The 16,299-nt window shown below is 35.2% G+C and overlaps 1 protein-coding gene across 7 annotated transcripts in view; it reads right to left on the reverse strand.

The window, feature by feature from the left end:
* Positions 1 to 16,299, reverse strand: part of ADGRB3 (adhesion G protein-coupled receptor B3) — a 445,285-nt gene that overhangs the window by 163,832 nt on the left and 265,154 nt on the right. For all 7 annotated transcript variants that reach the window (XM_071806930.1, XM_071806929.1, XM_065834941.2 and 4 more), the window contains 2 exons: positions 15,981 to 16,083; positions 11,477 to 11,520 (listed from right to left, as the gene is read on the reverse strand). In XM_071806930.1, coding sequence (XP_071663031.1) covers positions 11,477 to 11,520; positions 15,981 to 16,083 — 147 coding nt within the window. The remainder of the gene's footprint in view (positions 1 to 11,476; positions 11,521 to 15,980; positions 16,084 to 16,299) is intronic.

A 16,299-nucleotide genomic window follows, 5' to 3' on the forward strand; every position in this document is an offset into this window, starting at 1 on the left:
CTCTTCTCTGAAAAAAAAAAAAAAAATCAAAAAATCTAGACGGTAAGTATTAAAAACACCAGCTGTAAAGTTGGCACTTGATGATCTATCCTTCAAAATAAAATACAAATAATATCAAAAACTTATTCACAAACTTATTCACATCCTCAAAACACTGATCTGGGTGTGTTTTCCAGAAAAAAAATGCCTTAATCAAAATAAACTAAAAATCTAAAGGTCTGGACAAACCAAAAGGAAAAACAGTTGTATAGGTTATAAAATGGCATTTGGGTAGCAGTTTGAGCTGGCAGCAGCACAGAGAGGTAGTAAAAGACGAGTATCTCTAAAATAGCATGCCCAGTATATATAGAAACTCCATACACAGCAGAATGTGTTAGAAAATACCTTTTCAGCTCACTCCAAATCCTCCCTGGTTCTTCCCCACAACTGTCTGAACAGGCAGCTTCTTTGTTCTCCTGAGATTAAGTGATGAAACAGTCTGCTTTTCATCTGGGATTTCAACTTGTATCACCACCCTCAGACAGTCGTGCACCTACACGCTAGTCTTTCGTGGTTCCTTAAAATGACACATAAGAGATGTTGCTATTTTTGCAGGAAGGTGAGAGTCAAGCCAGGACCACATGGGTTGTTTTACAAGTGTTAGACATTTTCTAGACGAAAGAAAGATGGTTGATTCTAGTGCTTAGGTCATGGGGTTGTGGACCTAAGAACACCTTGTGCTCTAATTTTGGCTGAAACACTGACTCACTATGATAGACATCTGTGTATTTCCTCAAATCTGATGAAAGTTTTTCTATTTACTGGAAAAACCTCAAAGAAGAAGGTTGTGTCTGATCAGAGTTTTCTTGTGTAAATCACTTACAAAACTACAAGACCAGAGTGGTCTGCTTCAAATGAAAAACAAAAATAATATGTGTTCCCAGCAGTCAATTGTACAGGAAGGAAAGTTAGTAAGGAGACATTATATATACATGTATATATATAACCATGTTCTTGGTAAATTTAGCATAGTTTTTCTCCCCCATTTACAATGAAGGAGATACAATGTAAGTCACATTAAGGTATGTTATTTCAAGATCTGTATATGGTATCTAATATAAATAACATTAGGAGCATATAGAATCTGACATCGATAAATACACATTGCACTATGCAGAGCATGCCTTGCTGTGTAGCACAATAAAAAATCATGTTTCATATTTTCAATTGTACTTCTTGGGGGGTAGTGGTAAATATGGTTTACATGCTTTATTCCTCAAAGACTTTAATCTGTGTGTGTACATGAAATGAAGTATTTCTGTGAGTACACAAAGAATTTGTGTATCTAAAACATCACGTTTGACTGTCCAGTTATAAGAAAACGGAGATGGGAGGGAAAGGATGGGCTGAAGATGAGTGATATGCACAGAAAAAGATAATATTGATTTTTTCCTGTACACGCTGCAACTTTTAATCTGCTTAAAAAGAGATTAGACTATCTCCTGAATACTGCTGACACTCTGATTTTAGAATTACTGTATGAGCTACATGGCCCTATGTTCGTTAAAAGAAATTGTTGAAAAGAAGTTGTTGAAAAGAAACAATGTTTTTTTCCGTTTCTTATATAAATCTTTTTTGGTTTGTGTTATTATCTGACTTCTGACATATTTACTTTTTAAGCTATTTTGATATTATATTAAAACCATAGCTTCTTTTTGTGAATAACTATTTAAAACTGAGCAGATATCAAAAAAAGTACTCACTGACATTTTAAAAAGACATTGAACAGATCTATATTACAGTCAAAATTGCAATAGTGAAGCATAAACCTGAAAGATTTAGTTTAAATATCTGGTAAAAATAATGTACTCTTTACAGGCTAAGCACACAAAAATATCGAATTTATCATAAAGAGGAATTCTGTTTTCCTGGTTCTGCATTGCTCTATATACCAGTATTTGCAATCCCTTGATTATTGCCATGTAAGCTGATGCAATAACTCCTGGATTTGCGCCAATACCTGTGGAAGGATTAGGGTTCTATGGTCCCAAACCAGCACGCTGTTTAAGCCTGGGCCTTCAATGGATCTCTTATTAAACTTGACAACAGGAGCATATTTATGTTTTGATGAACTGATAGCAATGTGATGGCATTTTAATTCATGCTTTTCATACATGCAAAGATATTCCAGTAATTTAAAAGACAAACATTTTGCTTTGCGTCCACAGAATTACGGAGAGATTGAATACAACCGCTAGAAATTGCATCATTAGGATAACATGTAGCATTGGTAATCATAACCATGGCCTGTGAAATTTAGAATTATATCATGTTCCTCATTTCTTAAAATAATAGCATGTATTGCAGGATGTTATCTCCAGCACATGCACTTGAATACATAGGTATGTTATATTTAGTTAACTAGCTATGCAAGAAATCTCTCTTACTCAAGAATGTCGGAGAAGATGATGATAACATTAAGAAATCATCACAAATACATCATGCTGTCAGCTAAAAATCTATTCAGCCATAATCTAGCAGCTATTCAACAAAACAGGGTGTTTTTTTATGAAATTGCTTTGCTTGGAGCTGTTCATCTAGCGTATTACCTTCCATTTAAACTTGTTTAAGTCCTAAAATAGATTTGTATTATTCTCATTTAGGTCTGGCCATCCAGTATAACTTAAGCTTAATAAAAATATTCTGTTCAAATTAAGTGGTAAGTGGTACAAATGTTGCCCTTACAATCTTTAAAACATTCAGAATTTTAACTAATAAAAAGCAAAACATGATTTTTAATTTTTTATCTTTGTTCCTGGACATTTAAATTTTATGGAAAATTCAATTAATAGCAGGTATATTCCTTCAATCAAATGTCAGACAATGTAATGTTGGCCTCTGTTGTTTCAGTTTTAAAAGAATTCAACCAGCCTAGCTCATAGGAGAGAATGGTAACTTGAGTTGTACTCTCAGTAAGCAGAACAGGGCTGAATTAAATACAGTAAAAACATAGTATCCAGTAAACCTACAACGTATATAATGCCTTCACAAACTGGAAGATAAATATAAGATCATATACACCTTATGCCTTCTCTGTGCTGAAATGGAGTGCAGGATCCACTAGTCCCCATTTAATGACTCAGTGTTCTCCTGATCTGTTCAGCTGGTGTACACAGAAGAACTGTTTAGTCAGGATGAGATTCTGAGTACCACAGACAAAACACTATGGAACGGAAGCATGGATAACTACAGGAGGATCAACAAAGAGATATCAAGAAACCGGTATATTTTATCTTACGTTTTTCCACGCATGAAAGATGCATGTGCATAGCTACTACACTACCAACATTTCAATGAATTTTTCTGAATATTGGGATGCTTCAAAGAATGAAAGTCATAAACACATCTTCTTTATCCACTCTGCACTGAGCTTCTTCTCTAGATTCAAATTCTCAAAGCATCATTCAAGAAAAGAACTCTATTTTTTAATGACAATGACCTCTGGAAGTCAACCGTACAGATATTTTTTAATATATATGTATATATATATTTTTTTTTTCTGAAGTGTGGCTTTCCATGAAAAAAAAAAAGCACCTTTTCCAAATTTTTTTATTGAATACTGGCCAGATTTTGTCAGTGAGGACAGGTAGACATTGATTGACGTCATGGACAAGCACGTGGAGGTCTTTGCTTCCCTCTAGTGGCTGGCCCAGGAAGAGGTTTAACTGCATCGCTTACGTTGCTCAACAGATACCCAGCAAAGGATATATTACATGTTAAGATTCCTGTGAGGTCAGCAAGATGCTGATACAGCGTTAAACGTGTATACTTGTGACAGAACTTGATAAATGTAGCAGTTTTAAACTGGACATGTATTTGACTGGTTTTGACGGAGTTTCACAGTTTTATAAGGCAGAGATACTATTTCAGTGTTGACAATTCAAGAACAACTGGGGGGAACCCTCTGAGATGCTTTTCAAAGCACAAATATTTCTTTTAAGGTCATATTGTCATACAAACACCTCTCTTGTAGAAACACAGATGAGACTTTGATTAATTACATGATGTTTGATTTATCAGAGAGAATAGTTATTAATTCAGGAGACTTCAACCAGATGGAGATCCATGCCTTTGGAAGGAAAGACAAGCAAACCTACACTCTGTAAACGCTCAAAAAGGCCTTGCATTATATTCTTGTCATAATATTACTAAAAGTAGGTGTATTTATACCCATTGCAGTTCTGTCTTTTTTGTACTGACTGCAAATAACATTAAGTGAAGCAAATATATGTCCGTGCAAAACTACACAATATGATTTACTTAAAAGCAATGTATGCACACGTGCCCCTGCTGTCAACGGAATAGCAGAGAATGGCAGAAGAGTATGTCCCACAGCTCCTTCTCACATGGATAAGCAATAGTTTCTTGATTTTTTTACCTTTTTGGGAAATTTTATTGGCTTTGAAAACAGTTAGAGAGCATTCTCAACTAGGACTCAGGAATATGGAACTCTAACTCTACCGGGGTTTGATGTGTGACATCAGATAAATCGCTTTGCTTTCATTATGCCCTAGTTTCCCATGTGTGTAACCAGGGAGGATGACACCAATCTCTGTGTTAAATTGCTTTTAAATCTACAGGTGTAACACACTTTAAGATAAATGAGAAAGGTTGATAAACTTTCACAGTTGTAATTTCGCTATACTGTACTTTTGGAAGCCATATTGGATTGGGTAAATGCTGGTTTCCCCTACAAGATTCAGTCCAACACTGTGCTGGGTTCACACATCCCACCTGCTGTATTTCTTCATGAGGTATTACTAGGGAAAACAACTGTCACATTCTATTTTACTTGATAGCATACATGAATTTTTCTGGAAACATAGATACAAAACAAAATTATGATTTTTTTTTTTTTTTCTGTTCTAAATTTTATTTAAGCTACTTAATTATCTTCTGCTCTAATAATATACTACAAAATCTGTCAAAAGTCCAACTCGAATCTTTAAATTTGATTATGAGGATACAACCACTAGTTCTTTTTATGCACATTTCAGAATTATAATTGCCTGATATTACAAGAAACCACTATTTTTAGGTTCTGAAAATCTACATTTATATAAAGGCAATTAACAGCAACTAAGTTCTCAACAAATGGAGTTGATTAATCATCCAGTAAAAACTAAAAAGAAAGTGAACTTATTAGCAATAACTAATTTCATTTCCTTTTTTTTGCTATAAATCTCAGCAGGCCATGTAAGCTCTGTTCATGGCCGTGTAGGTGTTAGTGAAGAACAGTGCTATAAAAAAGAACTGCATTATAAATTCCTCCCATATATGCTGATTCATTTTGCGTATGACTTAAAAAATGAAATTTTGGGTCTCATTCTTTTTCAAGATAAAGACACCTACATATTTCAGAACTAAGTATTCCTCCATTACAGTATAATCTTAGCAGTATGCAAATAATTAAAAAAAACCCACAAACCCAATCAACCAAGCAACCAACAACACAAAAAAACCCAAAACCAAACCACAACAACAAAAACAAAGCAAAAGAAAACAAACAAAAAAAAAACAACAAAAACCAACAACAAAACAAAACCCCAAAACATTTAGGTCTTGCATGGCTTGAGCAACGGTTTGCTATTTGACCTGATCTGATTCAGATCAGTCAGTGTCTTTTGGTTATCTGAGTTTGGATCAGGTTTTTCATTCCACACTGTTTCAATGAAAACGAATATGATTCTGTAGAGTCTTTCAGTTTTTTATACAAGACTACCAGGCCAAGAAGATTATGTAGTGTGCACTATTACACAGGTTCCATTATGAAATTTTCTTCATAAAAGTAGGTACTGCAGGAGGTATTTATCTTTCGAATAAGTTCATTAACATTAACTCTTCAATTACATTCACAAACGTAAGTGAAGAAGCTAATGATTTTCTGCCTTGAAAAATATGAAAGAAGCAAATTCTGACTGAAAAGTTGAACCAAAAAGTTTGACTGAAGTCAATGGAATGAGCAAAGCTTTAGCTGGCATATATTGTCAAATTATATTTACATAAGTTACTCTTATTCAATTTTTATTCTATTTATAGAAAAATCTATTTTATCCATATCTTCCTGGTGAAATAAATAATGTGACTGTAAAGTAATATAAAGTAATGGGAGGCTACCATTCATATTTCCAGAAGCAAATTCTGATTTAGGAAATTCTAAGTATTTGATCATTAGTTTGAGACATTTTGATGTGTGTTAGAAAGAGTCTTCTTGAACATATTCTTAAAGGCTGGCAAGTCTAGGCCAAACAAAGAATAACTGTAATGGTCTACCATGGTAATTTTCAAAAACAAAGTGGACAGGAGAGGGACAGAGCAGATCAGTGCTCCCTGTCAATTTTATCACAAGGCAACAAAATGCAGAAGTTGTTTTGCCTGGTATGCATGCAAGCTTATATCCTAAAGCTGAGTCACATTCTGCCCTATGGGTGAATCTGTGAGAAAATCACAGTTAAGTGGTAGACTCTTCTTTATTTGCACTGAATAAATTTCTTCATGACCTATTTCTCCACAATTGTATCCAAGGGCAGTGAGAGAAAAATTGTTTAAAGCTCTAGGAGATCACAAAAAAACCACAAAAACAAAAACAACAACAAAAAGTAATTGTAAACTTTTTTAAAAAACATATTTTTAATGGAGGTTGCTATAATATGTCTGGAGTGAAATCCTGAAGTTATATAAATGTATACAATCTCTCATTTCTCATAGATAGCTATTCATAGTTTCACATAGCTTCGGGGTAGAAAATCGAAGCTACTGTCAATGTAAATTTGTATGACACTGGAAAAAATAATAAAGCAGAGCTACCACTTGCCCTAAATTAAAACTGAACCAGGGCAAAATCCTCGTAGTATTAAAATAGTCAGTTAATTGCATTGTACTACTGCCAATCGTATATTCAGCAGGCACAAAGTATCATGAGCACTCATGTGGACAAATAAAAGGCTGTCATACTATTGTAAATCCTTCTGCAGCAACTGGCAGAAAGGAGCCCCATGATGCTAAAGCTCTTTCCTTACCCAGTTCTGTGAGATGTCGTGTTGCACCATATACAACTGTGGAGCTTGCCAGCAACAACTGACACTGTCCTGCGAAGAGCACCTGTCCACATTACACACAAAACATTTCTCAAAGAATGAACACCAGCTGCATTGTTTCGCTAATCAGTTGGTGAATACTGAACTCTCATGTGAGATGTCACCTCGTTCCAGTAACCTCCAGTGTTCACCCCATCTTCCATGGCCTCATTGTGATGGTGCTAGCCAAGGGCTGCATGTGAGGGTGGAACTCACGATGCTCAGTACTGTGGCACCAAGTGTCCAGCCTCTCGCTGTGTTTTGAATTCTGTACCCTGGTTTGAGACTTTGTTAGGCTAAACTTTCATGGATCCTGGACCTTCATACAGACTACCTGTTATGGCACCCATCACAGCTATAAGCATCAGAGAAGGCAACAAACTTCAAAAGTTCAGACAGCCTACAAAACTTCCACCATAAGTGGCATTTTTAAAATGGAAATGTATACACGCATATAAGGATTCTCTGATCTCCCATGCTTACACAGCCTTGCCCAGTCTTACATAAAGCAAAACAGCACTGGGAAAAATCACCACTGACAGTGACATGCATAAGATTTAGGTGTGGCGTGGTGACAAACACATGGAAACAGTGGTAAAATTAAACATAGAGCTGCCGAGAATCAGCTCCACAACCCATGAATATTTTCCTAAACAATATGGCAGAGCTCCAGCAGGACACATTGTGAGTAACACACTCCAGAGGAGCTGTCAGTTAACCTGCCTGGGCTGCTCTTCTGAGGCTGAAAAGTGTGTTTCAAACTTTTCAAGTCACTTCTGTGAAGAAAAAAGTGAAGGGCTGGTCCCTGACATCTCCAGGTAAATGCTCTAACCATTGGATTACTTGCTGGTTGAGCCTGTCTGTGTCTCCTTCTCCCTTCTTTTCCTCTTTAGAAAGGTAGGACGGACCAGTGAAAAACTTTCGGAAGATTGGTTTTGTTTTAAATTCTTTAAAATCACTTCTGTGAGGTTGGAAAGTCTGCATTAGTACCTGGCCAACTTATTTTCTTTTGCTTTGTGAACTGAGACACTGGAATTAATGTATCACAAACAGATACTGACAGCAGGGATAGTTTGTTTGTACCAGACAATGCAAAGTAGAAAAAATACTGCTCTTTCTTGAGTTTTTGCTTGTTTCGTTTAAGGAACTATTGTTTCTCCTCAGAACATCAGTTACGAATATTCCACACATTTTCCCATGCACTGAAACAACAAGCATTCAGTATCCTAAGACTTTACTGAAGGCAACATTTTGAATACATTTTCTGAAATGAATGGAGGAAGATGTCACTCAGATTTCTGTGAGAGGAAAACTCACTGCTAACATACCATTGATACCATCAGCTTAATGTAGGGAAGCTGGAAATATCAAAGCAAACACCAGTATTCATTAACAGCCTGGTTTCAATCAACACAGACTGTTATGATCTATCTTTTGGGAGGATCAACTGAAATAAAATGCTGAATTGCTGAATTTAAGTTTGCCCTCTACAATACATGACATAATATTCTGTTGTTTAGTTGAACCGTCTCAATATTGTACACACATTTGACTAGCTGCCTATGGAGAGCACACCAGTCTGTCAGCTTGATAAATGGAAAATCTTATAAAATATAATCACAAGGAAGAATCTCATAGAAAGAATGGATTTAACTGCTTTTTCCAAAGTCAGGATGACCAAATTGTCACATATAGGCAGTAGGGTACGTTTGATGATCTGGTGTGATTAAAGAGTTAACAGATACAGAACTTTCTTCAAGAATGGATGACAGGGAACTGTTAATCACTGATCAGTCTCCTGAGAAACATGACTAAAAGCCAGATAGACAAAGCTTCCCCTGCTGTTGGAGAAATATTTAACTGACAAGATCAGTGAAAGAACTATCAGTTACCAAAAGTGAACTTGCAATGCATGCAGATAAAGATGTGGGAGAAGGGGCTAACAACGTGGCAAAATCCATTAGAAGTTACTGCTGGCTGTATGCCGATGATAAAAGCAAACACAGTTTTCAGCTGAAAAGCACTTAATTTAAAACACCCATCTCAGCATAGCCTACTGATGAGTTAAGCACCTTCACCTAAAAGCAGACTAATTTTTGTTGGGTTTATTCCAAAATGCTTGCCAAATCCTGGTTATGCAAAAATTACCCAGTTTGGAAGGACACAAGCACAGTACAGTTCTGTAGGATTTGCAAAGTGAATGAGGATATTAATCTATTGAATCCAGTTGCCTGCTGCTGAGACTGGCAAATTCCTGAGACTTAGACAAATGTGAAAAAAATTAAAGCAAGCCACCAAGACCCCCACATCATCATGGGCACCTAACCAATTGTATAGTCCTCCACATATTTATTTATTAAGATTTATAAGTGACAGGAACCGATTCAGCATTGTAGAGCTTTTGTGATAATTTAAAATTCAGTGTGTTAGAATACACATTCTGAACTATACCAAGTAAATACAAATAAAATATTCCAAAACAAAAAAGAAACAGATTTACAAAAATAAAATTATGAATCAACTAATGGTCTCACAGCTATCACTAGGGATCTTTTCCTCAGAGATGGAGGAATAAAGTAGAATTTTCTCTTACTATCACACACTCAGGTAAGAGAAAACATAACATTCTCCTACAATAACACACGCATATGTGTAAAACAAAAAACAATGGTGTCCATGCAGGCCTCACTGATACATCATTTCTTACTGTGAATACGTGATGGCTCATACTACTTTTCAAAACTGATACGCAAAAATACTCGCAATCTTCTAATATTTTAACGTCTTCAATAGTTACTATCAAATAATATGACTAGAAACTATATCCTTCAGTATATAAAAGCATGTGTTTCTTCCTCAAAACCTCAGACTATTTTATGTAAGCCTTATATAAAATTTAGATATTTCAGAAGTTCACCTTTCCATCCAGATTCTGAAGCAGACTGAAACCAGTAAGTCTGTGTAGCACTAAACTTCTCTATAAACAATACTAAGAGAAATGCATGCAAAACAAATGGCAAACACGAAATACATGTTTGTGATTGCTTCACTCATCCATCCCAAATATCTGCATGAAATCTTTTAATCACATTGTTAAATCCACAGCATGCCCTTTTTTTTTTTTTTTTTTTTGTAGTTTATTTCCATGCAAATATGCCTTTGATATTCTGGACTGGAACACCGAAATGAGAGCATGTGCTCTAAATACACAGTGCTTAAAGTAATGCACGTAAAAGCAGTAAATAAAGCACTGTACTACTACTGTGTAAGAAAAACCTCGTGAAGAGGAAACAAAGACCATGTTCCAAATATCTTGCACTGCTTGTGCACATAATAATACATATTATCAAGTCTTTAATGTACTTTACCACACGCATTTTACAGCAATGGAGCATTATGATGTTGCTGGTAAATAACTACATCTGATTCTTTCATAGAAGCATAGAACATGTTACTACCTGTATTTGGAATGATTTCTAGCATCGTGCCCAAAGTTTCTCATGTTTCTCAGCCATCAGTGTACTGATGTAAACCCAGGTTCAAGGATAAAAGCATTCACAAAATCACATGCATACAATTTCTAACACTGTAGATTGGTGTGTAGTATAAGACATACATAATGTACTTGGGCAAGAAGTACAACTTCATCTTTAAAAGAATTAATATGGCAACCACATTCTTCTTGAAACACTTAATCTGTATTTAGACAAAGTTCACCTTGACTTTAATGGGAGATTTACTGTGAAAGATAAATGCAGCAAATTACAACTGCATAAACTTGGCATTCTTTTTAAACCACACTGATATTACTGCTTTCCTTCTTTACAGCGACATTTTCTGTTTTGCTACAGAAGGGACACACACTGAAAAAAGTAGCAGAAGACTGACAGCAAGCTTTCACTATTTAGTACGCAGCTATTATTTTACTAAACTAAAATGAAAATTTGCAACAACTAAAATGAAGATTGTTGTGGGTATCTACATTTGAAAATGATATTTCTCCCTCCAGCAACAGAAATAGGAACCTTACTTAGTTAACTGGCTGACCGTTTACCCACTTGCTTGTTGCCCAGCAACTACCATCAAGGAACTACAGTTCTTAGACATTCTCATTTTAATCTTGAAAAAGTAGGTTAAAATTACTATGTGAGTAATCTTGTCCTGGTGAGACATTGTATTATTTCAATTTATGTAGCTGCAGAAAGGAAGCCAAGTGACTGGAGGATCTAGTACTTGCAGTTCGTGAAAGGTTCATTTTCCCTGCCCTCATACCAACCTGCTTACAGACCAACTACTTAAATATTGTCAGGCTCTTTTTTATATTTGAGCCAAAGAAATAGAAGCAAAAATCTGACACTTACGTTCTTGAATCATCCCACAGCACACAGTAGGGATTTAATGTGCCCTAAGAAGAAAACAAACATACATTAGTTACTGGTATACAAAAAAAAAGTCATGCTTGAGCTAAACATTTATGTGTGTCTCCTCCTACAAGATCATCTGTACACTCTGATGAATTTGTGCCACCAAAATTTCAAAAGCTTAAGGTTCATTCTTACGGAGTATTTAAAAAGCACTTGAACCTGAAAGCAGAATATTTGCCTTATTCTCTCTCTTAGGGAAGGTAAGCATAAAGTTGTCTATTATGGTATACCTAGTACACCCTAGTAGAACTAAAATATGAGATAAGAGTCAATTTGCTAAGAGACTCGACTTAACTGAACATTCTTGTGTGTGTTTAGAATCAGAACTTTAGGCCCCTCCAAACTTGGATGTCAAAACCAGTAATGCCTTTAAAAATCTTAAAAATATGTTGGGCAAAATGTCTGGAGGCTGGGATTTCAGATGACCCCACACTGAATACCCAAGTCCTTTTGACAATCAGATCCTAAATCAGCAAAGATTTGAGCTCAAAATATTTTTTTTTCTTAAGCTTTACAATCCCAGTTCCAAACTCTTTGAAGCCAGTGGAAGATTTCTGATTTGATTTTGAAGAGGACAGGAATCTAGGTTTATTACACATCATTAAACTGTGTGTAATGTTTTGGGAAAATGAAATGTCTTTATTATTACTCATAATTAGCTTGCTGCCTAGAATATGTTGAGAAAAAAGTAAAATTGACATTTTGTCTCTAATCTTGCAAATCTTCCTTTATCAAAACTCAGATTGACTTAGAAGTTCTTAACTAGCTAAAATCTGCAAAATTGTATTCCTGTTCATCAGAAACATTGGACATTCCTAGAAGTCAGAACTATATAAACCAATCAGAACTAAAATACCTAATTTTTTTTTTTTTAACAAAATCACAAGTGATGTGAAGAAACAGGTGGAATATACTATTTTCTTATGTCAACATTAACGTAGTTCTCTCATGAACAGTGTTGGTGTGATAGATGTGGTTTCATATAGATAAAACACACCTTGATATTTCATTCTGAAATGTGTTTTATGTATAGAAAAAACATGTCTGTGAAGTAAAAATCTATTTAATATTTAAATTATTCCATCCACCTCTTTGTCAAAGATTAAAAAGGTCCTGCTGAAGATGCTTGTGAGAGGCATTTAGGGAAATGTTGATCTTCTACTTCAGCATTTTGCGGACTGCATTGAATTTTATAAGTAAAGTATAAATATTTAAAACCAACATATGCTTATGGTTCTTTATATTAACATAGCACTGTAGAAACATAAATAAAGGATGTTCTATTCCCTGAAGTATTTATAACATAAACAAAAGGAGAGGGAAGAGGGCACAGGACAAAGCACTGGATTACAGGCCCACTGAGATTCAGAGACCGGGTCCTGTATCATTAGCCAAAAGCTTTCAGACACATTGATAGAAGATAATATAGAAGAGTAAGAATTAAGAACAATGGAACAATGGTGCAGAATTAACGTGGTTTTTTAAATTTTCATTTAATAAAGAGTATTAATTTGTATCCTAAGACTGGGTGAAGAAATTCAACTTCCAATCTGATAAAATTAAATGCACATTAAAAAAGTACTCCTGCAGCTGAATTGTAGTAAGACATTGCATATCTGAGATCTGAGACCTGTCTTTCCTACCAGCAGATGTAATATAGTTTATGTTTGCTATTCCCACAGTGCAAGTAGAAAGAATATAAAAATGCTTTCATAAAAAATGTCCATTATAAAAAAATCTACAAAACAGAGGGAAATAAAAGCCTTTGGAGAAAACTGAAACACAGTAAAACTGCCACTGTTAGCTCACACATCACTCTCTTTGAAATGTATTCAAATAAAAAAAAAAAAAGTATGTTTGGCCATTGCAGTCACTAATGAGAGATTAAGCAGAAATATGGAAAGCAGAATAAATATTTCTCCCCTTCCTTGAGATGGTCTTGTGTATGGGTTTGCTCTGTCAGGCATGGCAGCTTGCAAGGGCAACTCGGTCTTTCAGAACTTCTTCCTCTTTCGATATCCCCATCAAACACCCCTTAAGCACTGCAAGGACCACAAAGAGCCTGTCTGCCTATTTTCTTCTTCGCTCTTCACCTGTTGCTCCCTTTCTCACAGCCTTCCTAGGTCTGGCCTGCTGGCAATGTCTCCTCTCTGTGCTGTGGCTGAACAACCTCCAACAGCCATTGGTCTCTGTGAGGGCAGCAATCTCATCACTGCTCTTGCCAGTTAATTACTTAGCTGCAGTCAAGGAAGCAGCTACTGTGTCCATTATTGTTTACGACTGCTGCAGTATTATTGATTTATACACTACAGTACACGACTTGGATATCTCAAAAATAGACATATGTGTGTGAGTGTGTATGTATATTTATCTCTGCCTGGCATATGAAACTGAACTTTCGAGATGTGATTGGCAACTTCGACAGCCATGCAGCACAGTGCCAACTGTGTTTTGCAGCCAGGGTTTTCAGTCTTCATTGGAAGCCTGATGTCCTACGCTACTGCTGGCTCGTTACTTTACTGTCTCTGGAGTAAACTTCTGTGCTGTCAGAAGGTGAGAGTTCATATTCTTTCTGGAGCAAATAGGATTTTGTTTGAGTTGTGCAGTTTTTAAAATATTGCTTTGGTGTATCTTTAATCAAACTACAGGAAAAAATGTGATAACATTCATCAACATGTTCACTGTGCATAAGACCAAATGTCTTGTTCTCTAAATAATGGATTCCAACGCACACTCTCACTGCGGTCAATTGTCTACTATATTTTGATATATCTGCAAATCCAAATACCATGCTACATTCCAAACAGCACATGTAATTGTGATTTACGCTTCCTCCAAAAAATAATCCTCTGGTTTTATTAATAAACTGGCTAATGTTGATATAAAATGAAACAATTATGATACATTTTGAATAAATGAATATTTTAAGTTTAATTTTGATTAAACTTATTAAGTGATCACATTTGACCATCCTTTTTTTTTTTTCAAAATCTCTTATCTACTTAATTTAGTCAGTGGATGAGGTGGTAAAAGAACAAATGTGTGGGTATACTTCTGCACATTAGTAGGCATGCTCTAGGTGTTGCATAAAACTCAGTCATTAAATCAATTTGGAAACAAACTGTTTTGAATAGCGAACAGCATTTCAAGGACAAAGGTTTGAGAAGAAAAAAATAACAAGACTCATTTCAAAAAAATCAAAGAAAACTGGTTTCCATTCCCAGATTTTCTAGGGCAATATTTTGTCATTGTATCTGTTGATCCAGCTCTATATCCAGGTGGATCAAGACGTTATATAAATGTACTATAAGTACCATTTAAGGACTGGAAATTTGTTCCATATACTTGATGCTTCTCTGGACTAAATTCTAGGACAAAAAATGAGCCAAATGTGCTACTGACTGAAGTATTCGGAACTCCTCCAGCTGAATTGTATGTATATGTATTGTATGTATGTATATTGTATTGTATCTATATTGAATTGTATGTCTGTATGAATTGTGTATTGTATATGACCATTTGAGCAACTGTTTATAACAAAAAATCACGTCACAGTCTTTTGCATAACAATACTGCTCTAGTAACTATGTCTCTTCTAATCATATCTTGATGATTTTGTTTTAACTCTAAGTAACAAAAACAGAGTTTATATGCCATGTCTTTGCATAAATTACTCCCATGCATGTTATTTAACATTCTTTCCCCAACATCATACATCACAAAAATTTCCCACAAAAGATATATTTTATTCTCCCTGTGGCTGCTGGGAGACTGGTGACAGCAGAAAGAAAAACTTAGTATTTTTTATATAGTTAGACATAGAATCTGGGGGAAGGCAGGGTGGGGGAAGGGCTTTTTGGGGGGTGTTTGTATTTTTTTTTCTTTTTTCCAGATTTTAAGTATTTTTAACATGAGATTAAAGACTGAAAAGTACAGAACTAAACATAATTGCACAAAAGAATCTCAAACATTCATAGGAATTGTAAGCTGAATGGGAACCACACAATTTTTTTTTTTTCCAAAGTCTGATACAACAGGTTAGGTATAAACTGGATTTTGAGTATAAAATAATGAAAGAAAAGAAGAAAAGGTCTGAAGAACTATGTAGTTCTATGACCTACGCAGGGAGCAAAAGGTCAAGCATTCAGCACAATACCATATTTTCAGTTGTATCCACCAAAGCAGTTAATGGATAGTTTCCAGTAGAAATTGCTGTTTAAATAAAAACCTCAAAACTCATGGAACAACAATTAATTTTGCTTTGTGTACAAACCTATATTAAACAAGTACACACACCCTTCAAATTACGTTACATGGTTCCTGGGCTTAAATTTTAGCAGTTCAACTGGGTTTTATTACCTGGTATTTAAAACAACCCCGCTTTTTCCATATGATCTGATAAATACTTTTGGAAGACGATATCCACTATTTTTGTACTTACATTTGACAGATGAGCCAGTTCTATCTCCAGGAAAGAATCTGTAGTTTTGGGCTCAGGTCGTATAGTAACAACGATGATTTTTGAATTAACAACTGTAAAATTCCTGGGAAAAAAAAAAAAAAGCAGGTAAAAATGAAAGATTTAACTTAGGATGTTAAATGAGGTTTCTGATATTACATTTAAAGAAGTATGTTGTGAGTATTTTCCATTACTTTCATTGATAAGTATTCAGGGGGAAAATCAATTGGTTTGGAAGTGGTGAAAACATTCACTTGTTATGAGCAATATCCAGCACATAAAAGACTGAAAAGCAACAATG

Source organism: Patagioenas fasciata, chromosome 3, assembly GCF_037038585.1.
Source record: "Patagioenas fasciata isolate bPatFas1 chromosome 3, bPatFas1.hap1, whole genome shotgun sequence".
NCBI lineage: Eukaryota > Metazoa > Chordata > Aves > Columbiformes > Columbidae > Patagioenas > Patagioenas fasciata.